Raw genomic sequence first — 26,912 nt, forward strand, 5'->3', positions numbered from 1 at the left:
AACTATCCAAGAGAACTTTAACATGGATCAGTATCTGAACAAAGATCTCCAAGTTATGAACAACTTCCCAGCATCTCATGCTGACAATGTAAACTCTTCATTACTAGTCTCTCAACAAAGTGGGTCATTCACAATATAAATAAACAAGATAGAAAGCCAAATAAAAAGAATCCAGAGAAGGAATTATCCAAAATTCCATGAGTCATTTTAGTCCAAAAATTACTCTGATTCAGTAGCCATGAAATTCTAATTTTTAATAGAATTTAGTGAGTATTTTACAATTGAATCAGGGGCACCTGCGTGGCTCGATCTGTTAAGCATCTGACTCTTGGTTTCAGCTCAGGTCGTGATCTCACAGTTCCTAAGTTCAAGCCCCCTATCAGGCCCAGTGCTGAGAGTGCAGAGCCTGCTTGGGATTCTCTCTCTTACCTCTCTGTTTCTCAAAATAAATTAATTAAAAAAAAAAAAAACTTAAAAAAAAAAGACTGAATCAGATGAAATGTTCAAAAGCAGTATATGGTTTTGTTTTTTGTTTTTTTTTAAGATTTACTTTTTGTGGGGAGGCACCTGGGTGACTCAGTAGGTTAAGCATCTGACTCTTGATTTCAGCTCAGGTCATGTCTGATGGTTCGTGGGAAATCATGTTGGCATGGAGCCTGCTTGGGATTCTCTCTCTCCCTCTCTCTCTCTGCCCCTCCCTGCTTGCACACACATGCTCTCTCTCTCAAAATAAATAAATAAATAAAAAAACCTTTTTTTTTTTTTTTAAGTAATCTGTACACACAACCTGGGGCTCAAACTCACAAACCCTAAGATCAAGAGTTGCACACTCCACTGACTGAGCCAGCCAGGCGCCCCCAGTATTTGATTTTTCAATTTAGGAGATTTAAACAGTAAAATGTATTAAGTTGGTAGGAAGCAAGAATCCCTGTCATCTACTTGTAACTGAATTAAATCTTTCCCTTCCTAAACTTTTTTTCATTTGTGCAATTTGTGCAATACTGACATCAATCCTGAGCACTAATAAACTAAACACTTTGAAAATCTACTTCTCTAGTTCCCTATGATAGCCTATTCTCCAGTGACTGAAATTGCTTTGGGTCTGAGGAGTGTATAAGATACATGTAAAGGGCCTCAAGGATAGCTTGCTTTAGGAAAATACTTGCTATAAAGAGAAGCATACAAGTTATAAAGAATAAGTAACAACAATAAAACCTAGAAGCTTACCAATTCACCAACTGACCTTGTAACAATCTCTTAAGCAACCTGAACAACCTAGGAACAATCTGTACATTCTGGCCACTTAAAAGCTTTCAAATGGTTTAATTCCAAAGAAACCTAATCTACTTTTACAGAGAATAAAGCTGTGAGCCCTTGAAGTTATCTTATGGAATATGTGCAAACAAAAGGCACTGAGCTCAATTTAAGAGATCCCAGATACTGAGATGTCCAACCCCTGGATCTGAGTACCTACTACACCCTAAGAAATGTACTAGTAATTGAATAATAATAGTTCATTTACTCGGGGCTTAATTATTTAAATCATCTCAGCCACCCTGCCCCTCTCTTTAGGTGCTTTCTGATCCCCTACTCAAATATTTAGTGTCTGGATCTGATAATGTTCAAAAGAAGAAAACATATCAAATACTGAAATGGGTCAATTTTATTCCCGTCAAAATTAAATTTTAAGTATATAATGATAAAATTCATTTTAACAATTCCTTTATCTAATAGCAGTGGTTCTCATCTGAGGAAAATTTTGTTCCCCAGGAGATCACACTGGCAATTAGGGGTGCTTTTTGGTTTCAGCACTGCTGGGGAGTGGTGCTCTACAAATAGTGAGCAGAGAGAGGCAAGTTAGCATTCTGTAATACACAAGACTGCCCCCACAGCAAATCAAGACCTAGCCCAAAATGCTAACAGTCCTGAAATACAGAAACCTTAAATTAGACAAGCTTTCATGAAATGGGGAGCTAATTATCTACATTTCACACATAAATAACTCTTGGGAAAGTTTTACATTTGAAACAACACTTACATACCCAAGACTAGGATGAAAAGGAGTATGCTTTCAATCTTGTGAAACCCATGGGCTCTAATTTAAATTATACATACACAAAACTGATATGATAGTTCATAAATCTAACAATAAAACAAAGAATTTAAGAATATTAGAGTTTAAAACTTTTACAAAAAAACAATTGTGATGTAAACCAAGACCACACCCCTCATAGGAATGGTCATGTCAGTTATAGTTTTTCTTTTTTCCCTGTAGTTCTGGATAGTTTCAATTTTATTTATTTATTTTTTTGTGTGAATATAATTTATTGCCAAATTGGCTTACATACAACACCCAGCAGTTGTCTTTTTATCCAATGGAAAAAAGACAGTCTCTTTAACAAATGGTGCTGGGAGAACTGGACAGCAACATGCAGAAGAATGAAACTAAACCACCTTCTTACACCATACACAAAAATAAACTCAAAATGTTAATTAAAGACCTAAATGTGAGGCAGAAAACCATCAAAACCCTAGAGGAGAGGGGCGGTTGGGTGGCTCAGTAGGTTGAGCGTCCGACTTTGGCTCAGGTCATGATCTTGCAGTTTGTGGGATGAAGCTCCGCGTTGGGCTCTGTGCTGACAGCTCAGAGCCTGGAGCCTGCTTTGGATTCTGTCTCCCTCCCTCTCTCTCTGCCCCTCCCCAACTCCTGCTCTCTCTCAAAATTAAATGAACATTAAAAAAAAATTTTTTTTAAACAAAAAAAAAAAACCCTAGAGGAGAAAGCAGGCAACAACCTCTTTGACTTCAGCTGCAGCAAATTCTTACTCGACACATCTCCAAAGGCAAGGGAATTAAAAGCAAAAATGAACTACTGGGACCTCATCAAGATAAAAAGCTGCACTGCAAAGGAAACAATCAACAAAACTAAGAGGACACCGCCGGAATGGGAAAAGATACTTGCAAATGACATACTGGATAAAGGGCTAGTATCCAAAATCTACAAAGAACTTAACACCTGATAAATAATCCACTGGATAGTTTCAATTTTAAAGTAGGATTGATACTGGGAAATACATTCCTTACATCACTCAAAATGAGAAGCACAGTTTAGTAATTTTAAGAATTAAGGAACTTGAAATTTATCAAATTCTAATAAGCTTAAACAGAATATTAAATGTTCATACTATACCAACTATGGCCATGAATTTTCAAAAGTTTAGTTTCTCTGAACTAAAAGCTATATCCATTCTAGACATACTCTAAACAAGTTTTTATTCACTTAAGGATAATTAGCTTCATTATTTCTTAAATACATGTCTTAAGGGAAAATAGAAACTCAGCTTTTTGAAAGCTTATGAAATTTTCAATTTAAGAAATTAATATTTCCAAATGACTTATCCTATAGCCAGTTTTTCAAGTACCAAGTTAATTATTTAAATTATCCAAGTATCGATTCTCCTTTGTAGAACCATACTACACTTTGCCTGATATAACCAGACTAGAGTGAATGGTAAAAAATATTTGTAAATTGTATAATTGTATAAAGGAGTTGTATCTAGCTAGAACTGAGTTGTATTACAACTCCATAATAATAATAATAATAATAATAATGATTAAATAATGTTAAATAATAACAATGTTAAATGATTAACAAAGGATCCCAATAAATACTTTTCTAAAAGATTTACAAATGGTTAATGAACACATGAAAAGATGCTCAATATCATTAGCCATCAGGGAAGTACAAATCAAGACCACAATGAAATAATCACTTCACACTCACTATGATGGCTATACTAAAAATGACAGATGTCAACAAGTGTTGGCAAGGATGTGAGAAACTAGAACCCTTACACACTACTGGTAGAAATGTAAAATACTGAAGACACTTCAGAAAATTAGTATAGCAGTTCCTCAAAAGGTTAAATGCAATTCCACCCCAAAGTATATGCCCAAGAAAAAAAAGCATGTCCACAAAGCCTACTCATAATGTTCACAGCACTATTCGTAACAGCCAAAATGTGGAAAGAACCCAAGTGTCCATCAATTGATGGATGAATAAACAAAATGTGGTAATATTCATACAACAGAATACGATTTGGACAGACAAAATACTGATACAATTGCTACAACATGGAAGAAAACATGCTAATTAAAAGAAGCCAGGCACAAAGTACCGCACACTGTATATGTCTATATGAAATGTCCAAAATAGGCCAATCCATAGAGACAGAAAATAGACTCACAGTTGCCTAGGCTGGGGGCAAGGGAATTAATGGAAAATGGTTAGTGACTGCTGACAGGTACGGGGTTTCTTTTTGGAGTGATAAAAATGTTCTAAACTAAAGTGTGGTGTGGTCTGTAAAATTCTGTGAGTGTACTAAAACCACTGAGCTGTGTCCCTTAAATAGGTATGTGGATTATATCTCAATAACTTACTTAAAAAAAAAAAAAGGATAGCTATAAAGTTGCTACATGAAATGTGAACAATTATGCTTTTTAAAACTAAAAACTTCAGCCTTAATATTTTATAAATGTAATATGTTTAAGCCTCAATATTTATAAATGTGACATATTATGAATAATTAATCAAGGATAACACATCTTTACTAACCTTTTGTGAGACAGCACCATGAAATAAATATTATACTAAGAAAAGACATACTAAAATATTTCATTTCTTGAAATTTGTTAGTTTAATATCAAAACTAACTCCATTAGATAGGCATTATCTTTCTTTACAGGTTCAAAGAAACAACTTGCCAAGGTAATATATTTACTAAGTAGGGAACTAGTTCATACACAGTCTGATTCTAAAACTCATTTTCTTCCCACTAACCATGCTGTCTCCCTAAGAGGACTAAACTAGCAATTAGAAAACCTACATTCAAATTAAAGTCTGAGACTGTTCCTTCCCAGCTATTCACCCACTTCAATTTTTTCTTCTATAAATCCCAAAGGACTGGGATAAGGATCAAAACGGAAAAAAAAAAAAAAAAAAAAAAAAAAAAAGAAATGTTTTTGTATTTTATGTGTGTTATTATAAAATTCTATTATAATTATTTTTACTATTTTAAATAAGTTTGATCTTATAATAAAAACAAACTCTAAACATTAGAAGAAAACATTCCCATAAACTAAAAATCAAAAGTTAAAACTGCCACCAGAAGAATGGTCAGAAAAAGGCTTTCCTTTACCCCTGACATGGTCATGGTCACCTTTATCTTTATATAACAGAATTCTGATCTCTAAAAAAGCCTGGATGGCAACACGGTATATAAAAATAGAGCTACAGACTTTCATCACTACACCACTAAACCACATGGAAACCAAAAAAGCATGAGGGAAAGGGTAGTATCATTGTTTTCTCACCCAGAATTATAACTAATATAGCTCTACCTTCAACTTTAGGATTTTGATGATTAATCAAAGAAATCACATCAACCTAAAAGGCTATCATTATATAGCTATATCATAATACGGATTTGAAAAGTCTTTTTTTAAAGAATGACACACAGGAAAATGCTCATAAAACATGGCTGCGTAATAAAAACAAGACACAAGAATGTTAGTTAAAATTCACTAAGCACTACACCCAAAAAACAAATAATCCAATTAAAAAATGGGCAGAAGACATGAATAGTCATTTCTCCAAAGAAGACATCCAGATGGCCAACAGACAAATGGAAAGATGCTCAACATAACTCACCAGAAGGGAAATGCAAATCAAAACTACAGTGAGGTATCACTTCACACCTGTCAGAATGTCTAAAATCAAAAACACAAGAAACATCAAGTGTTCACAAAATGACCCAGCAATTGCACTACTAGGAATTTATCCAAAGGATACAAAAATGCTGATTCGAAGGGGCACATGCACTCCAATGTTTACAGCAGTGCTATCAACAATAGCCAAATTATGGAAAAAGCTCAAATCTCCATCAATTGATGAATGGATAAAGATGTGGTTTATATATACAATGGAATAATACACAGCGATGAAAAAGAATGAAACCTTGCCATCTGCAACGAGATGGAAGTGGAGGATATGCTAAGCGAAATAAGTCAGAGAAAGACAGATGTCATATGGTTTCTTTCATATGTGGAATCTGAGAAATTCTTTCATATGTGGAATCTGAGATGAACATAGGGGAAGGGGAGGAAAAATAGGATTAAAACAAAGGGAGGCAAATCATAAGAGACCCAAATACAGAGAACAAATTGAGGGTTAATGGGGGTAGGGGTGTCGGGAGTGGGTTAAATGGGTGACGGGCATTAAGGAGGACACTTTTTAGGATGAGCACTGCGTGTCATATGTACAAAATGAATCACTGGGTTCTACACCTGAAGCCAAGACTACACTGTATGTTAACTAACTTGAGAATTAAAAAAAAAAAAAAAAAAAAAAAGTAGTTCATAATTCAGAAACTTTAGGCAACTGGGATCTTACTCAGTTGAAGTAAAACTTCAACTGATGAATCTGAAAGATCCTGTAGTTGATACTCTAATTGGATATCTAGGACAGAATTCTTCATAAATTACAAAAAAAAAGATCAGTTCTTCAAACAAACAAACAAACAAACAAACAAACAAAAAAACCCCAAAAAAGTTAAAAATAGAACTACCTTGGGGCGCCTGGGTGGCTCAGTGGGTCAAGCTTCTGACTTCAGCTCAGGTTATGATCTCGTGTGTGTAGGTTTGAGCCCTGCATCGAACTCTGTGCTGACAGCTCAGAGCCTGGAGCCTGCTTCAGATTCTGTGTCTCCCTCTCTCTCTACCCCTCCCCCACTTGCACTCCTTCCCTCTCTCTCAAAAATAAACAAACATTAAAAAAACATAGACCTACCCTACAATCCAGTAATCCCACTACTGGGTATTTACCCAAAGAATACAAAAACCCTAATTCTAAAGGATATATGCACCCCTATGTTTACTGCAGCATCACAACAGCCAAATTATGGAAGCAGCCCAAGTGTCACAGATGAATGGATAAAGAAGATGTGGTATATACATACACAATGGAATATTATTCAGCTATAAAAAAAAGAATGGTCTTGCCATTTGCAACAAGATGGATGGAGCTAGAGAGTATAATGCTAAGTGAAATAAGTCAGAGAAAGACAGATACCATATGATTTCATTCATATGTGGAATTTAAGAAAACAAATGAACAAAGGGAAAAAAAGAGAGAGCCAAACCAAGAAACAGACTCTTAACTACAGAGAACTGATGGTTACCAGAGAGGAGGTGGGTGGGGGGAGATGTGAAATAGGTGAAGGGGATTAAGAGTACACTTATGATGAGCACGGAGTACTGTATAGAATTGTTGAATCACTATATTGTACACCTAAAACTAACATAACACTGATGTTAACTATACCAGAATTAAAATAAAAAACTTCAAAAAAAAAAAAAAAAAAGAAAAAATTCACTGAACACTTGTATGTCAGAAATCATGCTAAGAGCTTTACATGCCTTACCTTACTGCACCTTTACGATAGCCCCGTAAGATATTATCAACATTTTACAGGTAAGAAAGTGGAGACCTATCTTTCTGGTGACACTGAGGTTATAGAGTAGTAAATAAAGAACATGGAATTTGAAACTCCCCAATCACCTGTCCACTTATCTAAAAAATACAGCACTCTTAGATGGCCAGGCACTCATCTGTACACGAAAATGATGACTTAGAAAACCCTATACTCTAACTACTGCATTATACTCTACAGACACAATTTTTGCTTAAAAATGAATAAAGACAGGGCACCTGAGTGGGTCAGTCATTAAGCATCTGACTTCGGCTCAGATCATGATCTCAAGGTTTGTGTGTTTGAGTCCCACATCACCTGAGCTCAAGCCCTGCATCAGGTGAGCACGAGCCCTGCTTCAGGTGAGCCCCTCTTCTCTCTCTGCCCCTCGCTCACTTGTGCCCTCTTTCTCTCTCCAGAAAAAAAAAAAAAAGGGAATAAAGATAGAGAAGTGTCTCTACCTTGAACTTGAGCTCAGATTCAGAGGTGTCCTGGGTAAGGCCACAGGAACAGACTGTGTCAGGGTTTGGGGCTGGTGGTAATGGATTGGAAGTACATTCTGTTGTCTGTCTTGGTACTGGCCACTGGACTCCTCTTCTTGGCTATGTGAATAAAGATGCTACGAATCTAATTCATGCTCCCATGAAGGAGTCCAAGACACAGGGAAATACTTGTGTGACACAAAATTAGAAAACTCATGTCTTCACTTTAGGAGTGAAACACAGCTCAACTTGAACCACTGTTAGGATTACAAGAAATGCAGTACTACTCCAATAGGTCCAGTTTTGTAACTGACATCCAAGGACATACCCTGGGCAAGGATAATGGCAGTTAGAGAGTAAAACATCACCTTCCAGGTACCAGAGAAAACTGACCAGACAGGAACTGAGGAGAGAAATGTGAGAAGATGGAGTTTCTGCAAAACGCTTTGGGTCCTTTGAGAAATAACCAGATGAAATTTTAAGGAGGATAAAAGTCCTGCTTCAACCAGAGGGGCCAAGAGTCTGGGACTATTGCTATTTTCGTTCTTTTCGTATCCACAAAAGTGGTAAAAACTAGAAGGTATTAAGAAAATTGGAAGGAAATGCCAGATTTTAACAGGTTTATCTCTGGGTGGTATGATTACGTAATTGTTACTACCTTTAAATTTTCTGTATTTCCCAAAACTCATCTCCAATGAACAGTATTATTTTATAAGAGAGTAAAAAAGTTTCCAAGTCAACCATTCAATTCTAGTAATATAAAAATGCTATTTCTAAGATTAATTTTCAAGCTAACACCAAAATCTGCGTTTCAGACTTCTAGACAACTACTCCTTATCATATATGCAAAGTAACTGTCCCTCTTCTTAGGATTGGGAGTATATTTAATTTTGGTTACACATTTCAATCATAACAAAAGAAATCATACCCTCCAAATTTATTTATACCCACACCATTACATTTACTGTGTGGCTTTTGGTTCACCTGTATTTTTTTTTTTTTTTTAATTTTTTTTTTTTCAACGTTTTTTATTTATTTTTGGGACAGAGAGAGACAGAGCATGAACGGGGGAGGGGCAGAGAGAGAGGGAGACACAGAATCGGAAACAGGCTCCAGGCTCCGAGCCATCAGCCCAGAGCCCGACGCGGGGCTCGAACTCACGGACCGGGAGATCGTGACCCGGCTGAAGTCGGACGCTTAACCGACTGCGCCACCCAGGCGCCCCCGGTTCACCTGTATTTTAACATTCCATTCCAAAGTAGGAAGTTCATTTTCATCGGCAGACCAGAGTCTTAAAATTTAGGACTAGCAGACCCAGACAAACACAATATTGCTAAAGATGAAGAAGTTCTGAGCTATACCATGAACCTCATCAGATAATTTATACAAATCATCCACTATATAGGTGGTCGCATCTCATGCCGATTCTCCTGCATCATAAACTTGATTCCCTAAAATGATGAAAATAATCAAGTTTATAATTGTTAAAATATTCTACAGCCTATCTTTGGAAATTCTTGTCTTAGGTGATATAGAAAAGCTCATGAGTATCTCTGTAAACATAATCTTAAGGTCCATTTCATATTAAGATTGTTTTTTTTTAAATTTTTTTTAATGTTTGTTTATTTCTGAGAGAGACACAAAGCACAAACAGGAATGTTTGTTTATTTCTGAGAGAGACACAAAGCACGAACAGGGGAGGGGCAGAGAGAGAGGGAGACACAGAATCTGAGGCAGGCTCCAGTCTCTGAGATGTCAGCACTGAGCCCGACGTGGGGCTCGAACCCATGAACCATGAGATCGTGACCTGAGCCTAAGTTGGACACTCAACCGACTGAGCCACCCAGGCAACCCTCATATTAAGATTGTTTTTAAACGCAGAAATAAAATTTGAGGCATAACCCCAGCTATTATTTCTATAAAATAATATTTACTTAAAAAACAAATATTAAAAGCCCTGTTCTGGAACTTAGCAAAGCCTCAGTTTATTAACAGTGTTCATGAAAAATATTTTATTGGTAATGAAAAACCATATTTGGTCATACATTTCAAAAACAAGGTCACATTCTTACCTGGAGATTTGATGGCCAGCATAGAGGAGCAGGGCAGTCAAAAAATACAGGTAAAGCTGAACCAGATGCTGTCTGGGCAAGGTTAGTAGCACAACACTTAAAATATAACCTGTAGTAGAAATAGAGATTATAAATAAAATATAATTCTAATTTAGTCTTCCAATTAATTATACTAATAAAAAGAACCTGAAGTCAATTACTTTCCAATTAAGTTTCAACAACTTTCAGGTTTTTTACTTCATACCAAAGTAAGTTTAATACAGTAAAAATCACTATGGACTTTTTGTTGAAAACAAAGCATTTTTCACTTTTTTTTGTAGCCTTCTCTGTTTTACAATCAAGTATACCACACAAAGGTACAACAGCACTCCTCTCATTATCTACCTTTCCTTGATGTCTACTTACTTGTTCTACACCAATTCTCTCATCCTCTCGTCCCAGAGGAAACACTGCTTAATGTCCCTCTCTAAAGCTGCCTCTTCCACTTGACTCAAGATCTTATTTTTCTAATTCCTAATCTCCTACATCTTCAATCATCCCCCTAACACCAGTGCTCACTTCTCTCTTCAAAGGATATACAGGGCTCTTCTTCCAATCTTGAGAAACTTCTCTTCATGCTATTATCTATTTTTCTCATTCCACTGACAAATGTTGTAAACTATCTGTACTAATGCCTCCATTCTCTAACACTCCATTATTTCCTCTTAATTGTCTACAATCTACAAATGCTCTATGAACCTTCTTTGCCCTTCTACTCTAAAAAAAACCTCAGAAGTCAACAACTGCCTACTTGTCAAACCTAAAACACCCTGCTTATCCTTGTCCCAGCAACCACCCTCAAAACTGGCTCTGTGGCATGGATTTCCTTATAACCTCCAAATTCCCCCGCTGCTTTTTACCCCCTCAAATGAACAAAGGAAATTTAGTCCCCAAACTGCTTTTTCCCCTACAAAGTATTTAGCTCAAGCAATTTATGTTGCTGCTTCAAATATACCATTCTAAATGTATGTTATCAACAAAGTTACTGAGAACCTACCTACTGCATATGCCAAAAAAAAAAAAAAAAAAAAGCAATCATTTATTATTCTAAGCAGATATATATCTCACAATGCCTGGGATATAATCCACTTAAATGTTCTCATATACAAGTACAAACTGAGCACCCATCCTCCCTCAACAGGCTGGCTCACCCTCCTTCTCCCCTAAATCCCATTCACTCTGACTCAAACCTGAGTCATCTTTCCGTCATCACCAAGTCCTGCTGAGTCTTCCCCAGTTAAGTGTCTCATGTCACCCTTCCTTTCCAGTCCCTATGCCCCATATCCCAGTCCACTCTCAATATAATAGCATACTAATAGCTATTCTTCTTTCAGTCTCTTTCCATCCTCATTGATCCTACACTTCAGTACAAAACCATCACCTTCATCTAGACAAATCTCTTGCTTAAAAACCTTCAAAAGTTCTTAACTTCTCAGTCTGACAGTCTAGGTCTTGCAATATCTGGTTCTTGTCTACTCTTCCATAACTATTTTCCATTTATTAGCGAGTCTTTATTACGGTACAGATAACCCTTCTTAGTACCCAACGCACCTCCTCATGCTTAAAGCTAAGGGGACAGGAGCACTATGCTAGGGACTAAAGAGGTAGAATTCAGATTTCCCACATATCCTAACTTTAAGAACAATCCAGCAGAAACTAGACAGAAGTATTTCTACTAAATTTTAATTTCTTAAAATAATTTCCCCAATTTATTTTTTTAATCCCTATCTCAAAGGACTTTAGAGGTATTTAAAAAGGATGTTTATTATATTTAGCAAGCATGTTTAGTGTTTGTGGCTGAGGATTTTCTATTCAATCTACTGCATGAAAACTCTCCATAAGTTCTCTTTTAATGAACTATCATTTTCCTTTCCAGATATTCCTATCTTTCCCTTTTTGTGCACATCTCATAAAACAGCTGCCAAATCCTCTAGACTAAACATATTGATTTTATTCATTCTTTCAATTATCCACTCAACCAATTATTACATATAAAGTGTGAACCATATGCATTTCTAGACATGAAAGATCCAAACAATAATCATAGTCTAGTGAAAAAACATGGACAAAAGTATGATACAATATTGGTGCTGTAATATACAAATATTAGAAGGGCTATTATTAAGTGATTAAGCTTGACCTGGACTGAGAACAGTGAATTTATCAGGCTAAGAAAAAGAAAAACATTTTAGGAAAAGAGAATAGCAGGCATGAAAACCATAAAAAAAAGGATGTTTTCAGGAGACCATAAACTCTGTAGGCTAGACTAAAATTTGGTGTAAATAAAAAAGTACTGGGAGATGATGCTGATAGAACTGGTGGCTAACACTTCAATATAAAGCCTTGTATACACTCGTAAAGAGTTTAGACTGGGGCAACAGTTCTCAAATCCTTTAGATACACTTTAAGTGAGGTAAGAAAACAAAAAACAAAACAACAAAAACCCTATGGCCCAATTATCCCCCTCCTTTTTCACACTGCATTGGAAAGATAACTCAGTGATAACAAAAAATGTCACACAAGAATCTTAAGCAATTATGAATACTGCTAAAGCAAGAACAGTATGAATAATTTATCTAAATTATAACATGTATATAATCTAATTATTTGAAAAATACAAGCCAAAACTATTGCCCATGCAAATATGCATCACTATTCACTCTAAACAATCACAACAAACTCAACTGATGATGATGAAGATAACCCAACAATAATTTATAATTAAAATGCAAGACATGCAGCATTTAAAAATGATGACCTACCTAAAATAACATTAATGAATGTTCCTAACAAAATGCAGGGATTTCTGCTATTTAAAGGTTATTTTAGTAGTGAGGGGAAAAATGAGGACCTAGAATAAATCGGCAGCTTTGGTATGGAGTTGGCAGGGTCACCTATGAGAAACATATTTAAAGAAGTCTTAATAGTGATCTGTGAGTGGAGAACAAGGAAGTGAAAATGGTTCTGATGTTTCTAGCTTGGATAATCAAGATAATCACAACTTTACCATTAAGATAGGAAACAAGAGAAGGAGGAGGTTTGAGGTATAGATGATGAGTTCATGACCATAAACCGAAGTGTCTACAGAATACTTAGGTGGTGATGTCTAACAATAGTTAGAAATCCATTCAGTACCAGGCACTAGCTAGGCGCTAGGAATAACCCCATTCCTACCTTTAAGGAGCTCACAATCTAGTTAGGAAGATAGATGAGCCTAAGGATCCTTGGAATGCAGCATAGTAAGTGCTATGGGAGAGGTTATGAACTGGGTGCCATGAGATCAGAGGAAAGAACACTAACCCCAGACTACAGTGGTCAAAAAAGCAACGGAAAGTGGAGATAGGGATTTGCAACCAAAACTATATGAGATCACACAAACAACAAAACATGAAAATTAAACACAAATTCTAGGCTGTATCAACACTTAAGAAGTCTAAAGAAAAAACACAGCAAAAGAGTCAGAAGAAACGGTCAGAAAGTTAGAAGAATCCAGAAACACTGTTAAGAGGAAGCAGTCAACAATTCCATAAATATGAGATTATCTGCAGAATGACAACACAAATGAAGCCTGAGTTTTACATTTTAGGTCACTAATGATTTTAGTGATTGCAATTTCAGTGGAATTGTTCTCATAGCCAGTCTTTGCTTTCCACCTTTTACAAGGCTAATTCTGGCTCTCATTACCTCTTGCCTAAAATCCAAACTGGTCTTCTTACCCTTGGTTTCTCCCCTCCCCAATCCAGTAGCCTGTAGAACACTGCCTAGTCAATCTTCTTAAGTGCAGTTCACCTGCTCTAAATTCCTCACTGACCTATCACTACCTACCAAATTATGAATACCTAATATATGTATTCAGGTCTTTTCACAAATTCCCCTACTATAACTTTTCAATATTACTTCTATTTCCCCTTTTATAACCTATACTTTGCAAAACAGTTCTATAATTAGCATTCCAATTATATTTAGACAATCACTTCTTTTTGCTATTCTCAGACAAAACCCACCCTGGAAAGCTTCTCAATTTGAAGGTACAATTATATTCCATAAACATGAACTTTACCGTTCCCTACCTTGATTTTTAAGCTCTTAATAATAATTAAAGGATATAAAAGGGGGGGGGGTCACAATATCAATAAAAGAGACAAAATACCTAGGAATGAACTGAACAATAAATGCCCAAGACCTATATAATAAAAACTTTAAAACACTCCAGGACTCAAAAGAAACCTGGAACATAGGGAGGCTTTCTGTGTTCATACATGGAGAAGAGTTAACATCTTTAAGCTACCTCTTCATCTTAACTTAAACTAAGTATCTAAAGTTCGTATAGCCAACAATATCAGAAAAACTCTGAGGGATAAATAAAAAACAATGAAGGGACTAAGTGTAGACAGTACAATATAGTCTAAATACTCATTATGACCACACACTTAAAAAACAGGAATAAATATCAGAAATGGAACCAAATATATGGGAGAACTTAGTATATAATGATTAGCCAGGAAAAGATGAACTATTTAATAAATACATGGAAACCACCAGATAGTTATCTAGGGGAAAAAATTATACCTACAACACACTGTACATGCAGATAAATCCTAAGTGGAGCAAAGATGTAAATGTAAAAAATGAAATAAAAATAATGAAGTAAAATATGATAGAGAAGCCTTTTCTAATTGAGTCAAAATTCTAAGTTCTAAAAGAAAAAACAATAGGGGTGTCTGGGTGGCTCAGTTGGCTAAGCGCCCCACTTCGGCTCAGGTCATGATCTCACAGTTCACGAGTTCAAGCCCCACACTGGACTCTCTGCTGTCAGCACAGAGCTCACTTCGGATCCTCTGTCCCCTTCAATCTCTACCCCTCCCCAGCTCATTCTCTCTCTCTCTCTCTCAAAATAAATAAATAACTCTCTGACCTCAGTCGTAGCAATCTCTTACTCGACACATCCCCAAAGGCAAGGGAATTAAAAGCAAAGATAAACTACTGGGACCTTATGAAGATAAAAAGCTTCTGCACAGCAAAGGAAACAACCAACAAAACTAAAAGGCAACCAACGGAATGGGAAAAGATATTTGCAAATCACATATAGGACAAAGGGCTAGTATCCAAAATCTATAAAGAGCTCACCAAACTCTACACCCGAAAAACAAATAACCCAGTGAAGAAATGGGCAGAAAACATGAATAGACACTTCTCTAAAGAAGACATCCGGATGGCCAACAGGCACATGAAAAGATGCTCAACGTCGCTCCTCATCAGGGAAATACAAATCAAAAGCACACTCAGATACCACCTCACGCCAGTCAGAGTGGCCAAAATGAACAAATCAGGAGACTATAGATGCTGGAGAGGATGTGGAGAAACGGAAACCCTCTTGCACTGTTGGTGGGAATGCAAATTGGTGCAGCCGCTCTGGAAAACAGTGTGGAGGTTCCTCAGAAAATTAAAAATAGACCTACCCTATGACCCAGCAATAGCACTGCTAGGAATTTACCCAAGGGATACAGGAGTACTCATGCATAGGGGCACTTGTACCCCAATGTTTATAGCAGCACTCTCAACAATAGCCAAATTATGGAAAGAGCCTAAATGTCCATCAAGTGATGAATGGATAAAGAAATTGTGGTTTACATACACAGTGGAATACTACGTGGCAATGAGAAAGAATGAAATATGGCCCTTTGTAGCCACGTGGATGGAACTGGAGAGTGTGATGCTAAGTGAAATAAGCCATACAGAGAAAGACAGATACCATATGGTTTCACTCTTATGTGGATCCTGAGAAACTTAACAGAAACCCATGGGGGAGGGGAAGGAAAAAAAAAAAAAAGAGGTTAGAGTGGGAGAGAGCCAAAACATAAGAGACTCTTAAAAACTGAGAACAAACTGAGGGTTGATGGTGGGTGGGAGGGAGGGGAGGGTGGGTGATGGGTATTGAGGAGGGCACCTTTTGGGATGAGCACTGGGTGTTGTATGGAAACCAATTTGACAATAAATTTCATATATTGGAAAAAAAAATTAAAATACAAACAATAAAAAAATAAACTTAAAAAAAAGAAAAAACAAATTCAATCTCATTAAAAACAAATTCTGCAAGTCAAAAAAATCATAAGCCAAAATCAAGACAAGCACAACTGGAAACAGTAATTTTAACTCATCATAAAGGGTTAATTTCCCTAATGTATACCAAACTCCCACAAATTGGCAAGAAAAGGCTAAAATCCAGAGAAGGCCAGCCTAACTACTCTCTGTTGGTGCTGTGTCTCCCTTCAGCTAGAGCTGTAGCCCCAATAAAGCCTTGCCTGTGCCTTTGAGAAAAAAAAAGGGGGAGGGGAGAGGCTAAAATCCCACAGAAAAATGGGCAAAGGACATGATCTGACAACTCACAGAAGAGGAAACACACGTTTTTTCAACAACATGTGAATAAATACAATCTCACTCACAGTAAGAGAAATACGAATTAAAACTTATGTTAAAAAACATCCATTTTTCATGTACTGGAATAACCAAATGTAAGAATTTGATAACACGGTTTTTGATAAGGATGTAAGACTGTAGGAACTCTCAACCACTGTCTGTAAAACCCCAGAGAGTAATATCGATCCATTATTACAGACATACATACTCTTTAACGCAGCAACTTCACTTCTAGCAATTTATCTCAAGGCTATATTTGTATCTGTCAAAAGTATGGCTATATAAAATTATTTAGTGCAACACTGAATGAAATAGCAGACGAAACTAAAGTGTTCACCAATAGAGCATCAATTCTGTGGTATGGCCATACAAGGATACTACACCACTACGAAACAGAATTAGGAGGCCTAGGGGGAGAAAGAGGCCTTAACATTTAATCAGAATCTTAAAATTTGGCAGAACAGGAAGTGTCAACATAAAAACACAGAGTACAAAGCTTTATTTCATGAATATCTAAAAGCAGTAGTTATGGCTCTGTGATACATCATAAAGTTAAAATAAACAACAGGTTCAAGACACTGTAAATCTACTTCTGAAATCATTGTTGCACTATATGCTAATTAACTTGGATATAAATTTAAAAATTAAATAAAAATTTTAAAAAAAGAACACTGTATATTATCCCATCATCTGTATAAAGAGAACATACATATATTTATACTTATTTATGTTTATTTACCAATATATCTTTATATTGACTTATGTATACATAAAAATATCTCTAGAATTTTTCACAAGTTAATAAAAATAGCTACTTGCTGGGGCTTAAGAGAACTTAGTAGTTGGCAAACAGAAGGATGATACTTTTCACTGTACACTTTCTATGCTTTGATTTTACTTTTTATTTAATTTATTTTTTTTAATATATGAAATTTATTGTCAAATTGGTTTCCATACAACACCCAGTGCTCATCCCAAAAGGTGCCCTCCTCAATACCCATCACCCACTCTCCCCTCCCTCCCACCCCCCATCAACCCTCAGTTTGTTCTCAGTTTTTAACAGTCTCTTATGTTTTGGCTCTCTCCCACTCTAACCTCTTTTTTTTTTTTTTTTTCCTTCCCTTCCCCCATGGGTTTCTGTTAAGTTTCTTAGGATCCACATAAGAGTGAAACCATATGGTATCTGTCTTTCTCTGTATGGCTTATTTCACTTAGCATCACACTCTCCAGTTCCATCCACGTGGCTACAAAAGGCCATATTTCATTCTTTCTCATTGCCAAGTAGTATTCCATTGTGTATGTAAACCACAATTTCTTTATCCATTCATCACTTGATGGACATTTAGGCTCTTTCCATAATTTGGCTATTGTTGAGAGTGCTGCTATAAACATTGGGGTACAAGTGCCCCTATGCATGAGTACTCCTGTATCCCTTGGATAAATTCCTAGCAGTGCTATTGCTGGGTCATAGGGTAGGTCTATTTTTAATTTTCTGAGGAACCTCCACACTGCTTTCCAGAGCGGCTGCACCAATTTGCATTCCCACCAACAGTGCAAGAGGGTTCCCGTTTCTCCACATCCTCTCCAGCATCTATAGTCTCCTGATTTGTGTGTTTTGATTTTTTTAACATACAATAAATGTATAAATACATTACTAATTTTTAAAAAGACTTTTAAAGATGTATTTAAGGGTGAAAGTTTATAAACTGGAACATTATGTAAACACTCCTTAATACTTTGACCCAGACGTTACTCTAACCAAAAAACTGCTCAAGCTGTAACTATCTACTCATGTAATCACTGAGTTAATTCTACCATAGCATGTAATAAGTGTATTTAAGAAGACTCAGTTGAATTCCCAAAGTTATAAGCCAGAGTATGAATTTCAAATGTATTAAAACCCACTCAACTTCTAAAATTAATGTTTCTGATTATTAGGCAGCTGTTTTTAAAATAAATATTTCAATCTACTCAGAAATAATATATGTGATAAGCACATTTTTTAAAGCACAGTGTGAATTATTCTGCTGATTAAGCTAAAAATCTAAGCCAAGTACCCGATTGTTCTTCTACAACAGATTGGAATTATTTTCCATGAATTGGCTAACATACAAAGCTTTTAGTAAAGGGCTGAGAATTATAGTGCTTTGCAGCATAAAAGAACATTCTCATTTCAAAGAATTTCCCAAGGTAATGCCATCTAAGAGAGATGAATTTATTGTACCCAGATGTTTTACTTCTAGTGCACTGCCTTTTCTACTATACTTCTTCCCACAATGGCTTACTTGGGAATCTCTTAGAGATGTAAGGGGTTTTCAGGGCTGAGCTTTGGAACCCAAAAAGTCCTTCCATAGATAAAAATAAATCTCACTGAGACAGGACAAACCCTTCACAATTCTATAAAATATATACTTCTTGATGGACAACTCTAATAATAATATTATTAAACCACTATCATCAAACCACATCTTGAGTTATGTTATAGTAATGCCAAATGAAACATTATTGCTATGATTACATATAAACCAAAAATTAATCTAAAAATCAAGGATCATGGGGCGCCTGGGTGGCTCAGTTGGTTAAGTGGCAGACTTCGGCTTAGGTCATGATCTCACAGTCTGTGAGTTCAAGCCCCGCGTCGGGCTCTGTGCTGACAGCTCAGAGCCCGGATCCTGTTTCAGATTCTGTGTCTCCCTCTCTCTGACCCTTCCCCGTTCATGCTCTGTCTCTCTCTGTCTCAAAAATAAACAAACATTAAAAAAAAAAAAATTAAAAAAAAAATAAATAGATATCAAGGATCATCACTGTCATACTAGATGAATTTTTACCTGTTTCCTGCCTGTATTTCTTTTCCTTATTTTAAGATTCTAATTTTTTTTTTTTTTTAATGTTTATTTTTGAGAGAGAGAGAGAGACAGAGCTTGAGCAGGGGAGGGGCAAAGAGACAGGGAGATACAGAACTGGAAACAAGTTCCAGGCTCCGTGCTGTCAGCACAGAGCCCGACATGGGGCTCAAATTCATGAACTGTGAGATCATGACCTGAGCCAAAGTCGGAGGCTTAATCGAGTGAGCCAACCAGGCCAGGTGCCCCTTGAGATTTTATTTTAAGTAATCTCTGCACCCAACATGAGGCTCAAACTCACAACCCCAAGATCAAGAGTAGCATGTGCTACTGACTGAGCCAGCCAGGTGCCCTTCCTGCTTGTATTTCTTGACTTCTACCTCTTTAACCTCAACATTACTTTAACCACTAACTCCAAATCATATCAATTATATTTCAAGGAATATATATATTTTTAATATTACAAATGTCATTTCCAACATTTCATTTAACTGAAATAAATGCCTTATGTTCCACTGATACTAATGTTCTGGAACAATAAAGAATATTGCATTTAGGAAGCCTCCCTTCTTTGTCACTAACAAAACCCTTAATAGACAAATTAGAACAGACCAAATGTCTGGAAAATTTGTTCTCATTTACATTTTATCATATTAAAATCTAAAATGTTTTCTTCTGCCTTCTAGTTTCATCCAGTAAAATAAACCCAAAACTGTCTGTTCTCCTCTAGCCCTAATAATTCATATGCAATGGTAAGACATATTACAAACAAGATTCATAAACATTCATCAATGACTGTATCACTGTCATTTCAACGTAACCAAACCTCATTTTACTAAAATTCAAAATCATCTTACAAAGATATAAATCAGAATGCTCACTAACAGATTAGCAAAGGTGATATAGACACTTACCTACATAATGCATATTAAGAGCCAAATACTTATACTGGAAAAGAGGGTTGTTACTGAGGCTACTTCTTTGGATCTGCTGGAAGAAGGAGCTGACATCCCATCTGTACAGGACATCCAACAGCATGATGCTTGGCACCCTCAGGGCCACATTTAACACTGCCTCCAGTTTTTCCTTTGCAGCCATGTTTTTTCTTGGAGCAGACCTAAAATTCAGGAGATATAACATATAAAAAAAATAAGTCACCTCAAACAGCTTCTAGATATCCTCTTAGGAATCTAATGGATTGCCATATCTATACAAACACTACATAACAATGTATAAAACTCCTCAGCCACAGCTACTACTTCTAGGCTTTGATGAAGCAATCTTTATATTGGGTTTTCACACTGACCCTTCCTTACAGGTCTTCCCAGTCTGCATAAGTGGTAAGGCCTCAAACTTTATTTTTAAAAGCTTAACTCCAACTCTAGGCACTAGCAACAAAACACCCTAATAATACTACAGCTTTTGTCCAATTAACTTGAAAGGAAAAATTCACTCCTATAAAAGTGAGATTTATGTAGGTCTTAAAAAAGAGCAAAATTTAACTGATTAAAAAAAAAAAGCCTAAGCTATTCAATAAAAATTTGCTAACTACACATTTGCAGCACCTCAAAGACTTATCCTTTTCTATATTACTTGCAATCAAAATTGAAGTACTGAATTTACATGATGTAGATACAATTCAGAGAAACTCACGATACAGGTAAAGAAAACATTGTTCACCATATTATTTCCTTGAATCATTAAACTCTTCATTTGATATTCCCATAATCTGCCTTCAAAGTGGGAAACAATTGCAACATCAAATTCTTCCTGTGATATACAGATACACTGGCACATGGAGTCTGCAGCCCCTGTCTGTGCTCAGCTGTTGATGACTAGTACGAATAGAATTAAAAAAAAAAAAAAAAAAAAAAAAAGGAAATGAAAGATCTCCAGGACAATCTATTATTTAGAAGGACAATTCTGTGCAACACTGCTTTGTATGATAGTACTGCAAATTAATCCAAGGAATTATAAGAATCAGGCAAACAAGTGTGTTAAAGACAATTTTAAAAGTAATGATAATTCTGGATTGTTGGCTCTGACAATATCCTTTTAAGAATTTTGCTGAGAAAGCTAAACACATTTCCAGCTTTGGCAGTAATCTCAGACATTACAGGACAAATGAAAACATTTATTTCTGAAGAAAATTACAGTGACAGATTACTATGCTATGGTTAAATATTTGTCAGTATTTCCATTTTACCCTCTAATTTTCATAGCTTCCTAGCTTAGATAGTTTAAAAAAAAAAAAAAAAAGAGCTCAACTTGGCAAACCATTAATAGAAGTTTGTCAATCACTGAAAAACTGATACATTATATCAATCATTGAATGATCATAAATCATTCCCATTACTTAAAAGTTATCCTAAGAATGCACAATTAACATATTTTTTAATAAGTATTGTAATTCTGATTACTTTAAATGAACAAGATCACTTTAATAATTTTCCTACATAAGAAATAAATATTGTCAGAATTAAAACCTAACCGTTGTGTCCTATGGGGGGAAAAAAAGCACTGAAAAATTAAAACTCTACTCAACATTTAGTGCAAATTACACCATTCAGGAATTTCAATTTCTCAAAGCTCATGAGAGAAAAAAAAAATCTTGAGAAGAAATAATACCAAAATATCACATTAACATCCTTCCAACAATAAGGCTAAGGTGACTTTTATTTCCTTTTCTGTTTGCCAAATGTTGTAGAATATTATTGGGGATTAAAAAAAGAAATTCTTTATAAAAAGTGTAATATGCCTAAGCTATCTAGATGACTTAAGGAAATATATAGAACATAACTACTTACTAAGGTGGTCAGATAAACAGCCAAACTCAGTTGGGAGTTTATTTCAAAGTACACGAATAATGGATTTTTCTCACAAAACACTAGTCCTGTGTGAAAATCATTATGGACTAAGAAAACAATATCACTGACAGGCTTTATACTATAATGGAATATACTTTTTTCATATTCTAGAATCCAATATAAATCACTACTGCTTTTGTAGGGACTATTACTAAGTTAGTACTTGTGGCCCATATTTATTTCATCTGAGTTAGAGCCTTCCTCCTTTTTTAATGTTTTGCTGTTTTTACATGTACCCATTTTTACCATTTATTGCAGCTCTCAAAGGGGTAAAGAAAAAAAAATTTTAAGTAAACCAATAACCACTCCTGCATCAAGATATGAAATCAAGATACGAACAACTAACAAGAAAAAAAATCTCCTTAATTCTTCTGGAGATTCAACTCTATTACAGAAGAGGGCCATTAGCATAATGGTACAAATTCCCTCTCAATAACCACTATTCCTGCCTCATATAGAAAAAGGGAAATCTTGAGTTCCTAAAGCTCTCAATACAGAATATCCGAGACTGATCCCCAAATTCTACTGCATAGTAAATCCAAGACCCAAATGTCTGAATCAAGGAGGACCTTTTTTTTTTTTTTTTTTTTTTTTTTTTAAATTTTTTTTTTCAACTTTTTTTTATTTATTTTTGGGACAGAGAGAGACAGAGCATGAACCGGGGAGGGGCAGAGAGAGAGGGAGACACAGAATCGGAAACAGGCTCCAGGCTCCGAGCCATCAGCCCAGAGCCTGACGCGGGGCTCGAACTCACGGACCGCGAGATCGTGACCTGGCTGAAGTTGGACGCTTAACCGACTGCGCCACCCAGGCGCCCCTTGGAGGACCTTTTATAGAACGAAATATGCCCACTTAATAACAACCCACTGCTTATAAACATTTATTTCTGTGAGTTATATTTTAGCAAGTCATTGGCAAGCTGGGCCTGTAAGTGGACATAGAGGAAACAAATTCATGGAAAACCAGATCTAAAATATTACCCACAAAAGCTGTGGAAAGACACATACACACACACACACACACACACACACACACACACACACACACACACACACTCCCCAGCCCAACTTTGTGATTTCTAAAGTGTAAGTGCCACATGATAGGGTGATCACCATCACAAATACCACACACTACACTCCAGCACCACACACTAAATTAACATCTAAACAAAATGTGGAAACATTTATCTTGTTTAAAATCACTGAAGTCACTCACATTTGCTAAGCCACTCATTAGAAGCATGAAGTAAAAATGGAGCTTTCTCCCCTGGCATAAAAAGATTATTGTATTTCTATGATGTTTGGTTGAAGCCTAATTTATCTTTTTCCTAGATTTATTATCAGAGCTAATGAGTATATTCCAAGTCAGAGGAAGCTTAAAATTCTCTTAAAATCATAATAATACCAAATTATCCTCAAAAATAAGTAAAGGAGCTGAACACAAAGATGACACTCCTAAGGCCAAATATTGAAGTTATTTCCTGTCATGTTCAATTACACATATTTTCCCCTCCATGAAAGATTTTTATATGTCCTCCTCGAAATGTTAACAGAACTGGGAAAGTAATATGCCAACACAATGTCTCAGCAAGTAATGTAAACTAAATGTGACTCAAGCTTAAAGATGTTTTACACAGTGAAACACCTTAAAAAAAAATCCCTTCCAAAAATGGCAAAAAACAAAAAACAAAACAAAACAAAACCTCAACAAAGCTAACCAAAAACAGGACCACAATAATTTCATTAGATGACTTTCCCAGGCTTGGAAGCAGCAATCACTACTTACACAGTAATGTCCTGTACAAGTATAACGTTGCACAGCTCACCATTCATATTTGTGGGTTAGGAAACACAGTCTCATTCTACACCTTCCTGGAAACACTTTGATTTTTGTTTTATGAAGAAATCACACAAATCATCCGGAATATGGAAAATGTATGTTTTTAAAGTAATAGCTTGTCTGTTGAAGAATTAAGAAAAAGAAACGGAAAATGGGATCTTACCAAAAAAAAGAAGGCTATTCATATCTCCTTTTTAAAAAGGCAGGTAAACTCCCTTTTTAAAAAGGCAAATAAAAAATAAGAAATAAATGAGAAAATCATATGACCCAATTTTAAATTCAGTATGATAGATAATTTAAGGCTGAAAGTTTCTACACCTTTCTTCCGCTTCGAAAGAAAAAAAATAAATCACCATTAATCTCCTTTCTTTGTCCAATCCAATGGAAAAAAAAAAAATTCTACCATCTGCTAAAACCAATCTCAAGAAAAATTTTCTGGCTGTCCATACATTAGGATGGTAACCCCTGAAAATGTTATAGGGCAAAGCTAGAGCCTAAAATCATAAGTAAACTCAGCCAAAACTGAGATACCCAGGAGGAGAACGCACCTCTTACATAAGCATTGGCACATGTTTTAAATATAGCTGGTCCTCCCCACTCCCACACTATTGCTAGCTAACTTTGTATGTACCTGGTTTCCACATAAACTACTAGCAATTCTGTGGCTTCTCATCTCCAAAGTGGCAAAGATACAGAATCCACTCTGAATAACAGGACCATCTTTCAACTCTTAAGGAGCCAGACAGAGGGAATAAAAACTGCTCTCTCTGCCATTGGGCGCTCAGCCTGGGTCACGACTGCAGCACCGACAGCTCATCCTTTGGGCATGATTCAAGATTCAGTAGAAGAGCACAGTCCGCATTTTAAAAAATAAAAAGGCACACAATCCTCTCCTTTCCTTTCAAACTAGTTTCCTGTTTACTGCAGACAGCGATGCAAAGCCATCCATTAATCTTTGATGCCTTCTCACTGCAAAGCCCCCTTCCTCTCTCCCCGCACCTCCTCCCCCGCCCTCCACGCCTGCTGATCTCAGCCGCGTTTGAACTATAGTAACCCCAACCCAGCTCGCTGCAAAGCAGGCAGCGCAGCAGCAGGGCCGCTGCCGCCGCGGGGCTAGGGGATTACGTTCGCAAAAACTCTGCCAGTAAAGAGGCCCGTGCCAGGGAGCTCCCCTCTTGTCTGGCCAAGGGTGCTGGCTCCGCCGCGCCACGCACCGAAAAGCTTCCAAAGAAAGACACGGGCCAAGTTCATCATCCCCGAGCAGAAAGGGGACTCATTCCTAAAGGGAAGGCAAGGGTCTTGGGTGGGAAAAGCAAAACAGGAGTGGGGTGGAGAAGGGATGGCAGCCGAGAGAGGACGCGATGGGGACAAAAAGGAAGGGATAGAGAACGCTCTCACAGTGAAAAAGGACAGATGGGATGCAGAGCAAATGGGCCCCCATTCGAAGAATGGCTTGGCAGGCCTTTCCGCACCCCCAAACAACCTCAAACCGCATGAAAGAAGGAAAGAGGAGGCTGAGTTTGGGGCTGCGTAGACCAAAGGATAAGTCAAAAGGAAAGAGGGAGGGAAGCTTAGAAGCAAAGCGGACAAAGACGCAAAAGAGGGAAAGTTGGAAGTGGGAACTAGAGAAAAGGGGCTGGAAAGGAGCACCTAGGAAGGGGCAGCTCAGGAAGCTGCTTAGAAAAGACCTCGAAAGGGGGTCCTAGGGATGCGATGGGGCAGAGCTCAGAGAGAGAGAGCATCTTAGGAATGTCAGGGGAGGTAAGGGATGTCTCCGGGAGGGTGGGCAATTAAGGAGGCGGCGCTCAAGGGCCTGGAGCTGGCGGAGGGGACTCTGTACGGGGAAGGGGGGTGGGAAGGGAGGGCAGAGAGTCGGAGAGAGCTGGTGGGGGGCCAAGAGGTCTGCAAGAGGGGCAGCTGGTTAGGAGGGAGGGGACGCCAGGGGAGAAGAGGGGATGTGGACGCCGCCGAGACTGGGAAGAAGGTGGGAGATGAACCGAGGAAGGGGCGGGGGAGGGGGGAGAGGAAGAAGCCGGCAAAAGAGTGGGGGAGGGGAGAAGGAAGGATGTGGGAAGCGAAGGGGGCGGGGGAGCCTGGATGAGAAGAGGCCAGCTAGGGCGGACGGCTCGGTCACCTCGGGCAGTGGCCTCTCTCCCCGCAGGGCGGCGGCGCCGCCGGCGGGCAGGCGAGCTCCGCAACTCCCCGGCTCTCTCGCCCGCCCTCCCGTTCTTCTCGGGCGGCGGCGGCGGGGGCCGGGACGGCGCGGCTCACAGCGGCGGCTCCTCCGCGCCGGGCCTTGGTTGCAGCGTCTTGGGAGGCGGCGGCAGCGGCGGCGGCAGCGACCCGACCCGTGCGGTCACCATCGTCCGCGGCGGCAGGCGCTCGCGGGCCGAGCCCCTCAGCAGCCGACGGCGGCCATGGCCTACTGCGCTCGCTCCTCCCGCCCCCGGCGCTCTGCGGCGGCCGCGGTCCGCTCTAGCTCTCTGCGCCTGCGCGCGCCGCGCCCCGCCCCCGCCCCCGCGCGCGCGCGCGCGCTCTTGCGCTCACTCACAATCGCACGGGCCGGGTGGTTCCCGCGCCGCCCCCAGTACGTGGGCGGGAGACGCAGTCCTCCCGCGGCCCACGCAGCCGGGCCCAAGCGTCTGTGGAGACGCTTACCACTCCGACCCTTGCACGCACACTGTGACACGCGCCATTCTGACACACGTGCGCTCTCACACTCCTCAAATACCAGAAGCCGCGAACGCTCACACCCACACTCACCTGCTGCGACCACGTGGGAGAATTGGAGGGGCTGATCTTCACCCGGTGCAACCGCAGTAGC

General features: G+C 38.0%; 1 protein-coding gene across 1 annotated transcript in view; it reads right to left on the minus strand.

Moving 5' to 3' along the window:
• Positions 1 to 26,556, minus strand: part of RNF145 (ring finger protein 145) — a 59,436-nt gene extending 32,880 nt beyond the window's left edge. The window contains exons 1-3 of the mRNA XM_078446406.1: positions 26,223 to 26,556; positions 20,297 to 20,499; positions 10,084 to 10,192 (exon numbers count right to left, since the gene is read on the minus strand). Of these exons, the coding sequence (XP_078302532.1) occupies positions 10,084 to 10,192; positions 20,297 to 20,480 (293 nt within the window). The 5' untranslated portion in view covers positions 20,481 to 20,499; positions 26,223 to 26,556. The remainder of the gene's footprint in view (positions 1 to 10,083; positions 10,193 to 20,296; positions 20,500 to 26,222) is intronic.
• Between the last annotated feature and the right edge of the window lie 356 nt (positions 26,557 to 26,912).

The sequence above is a fragment of the Panthera onca genome, chromosome A1, assembly GCF_046562875.1.
Source record: "Panthera onca isolate mPanOnc1 chromosome A1, mPanOnc1 haplotype 2, whole genome shotgun sequence".
NCBI classification, from domain to species: Eukaryota; Metazoa; Chordata; class Mammalia; order Carnivora; family Felidae; genus Panthera; species Panthera onca.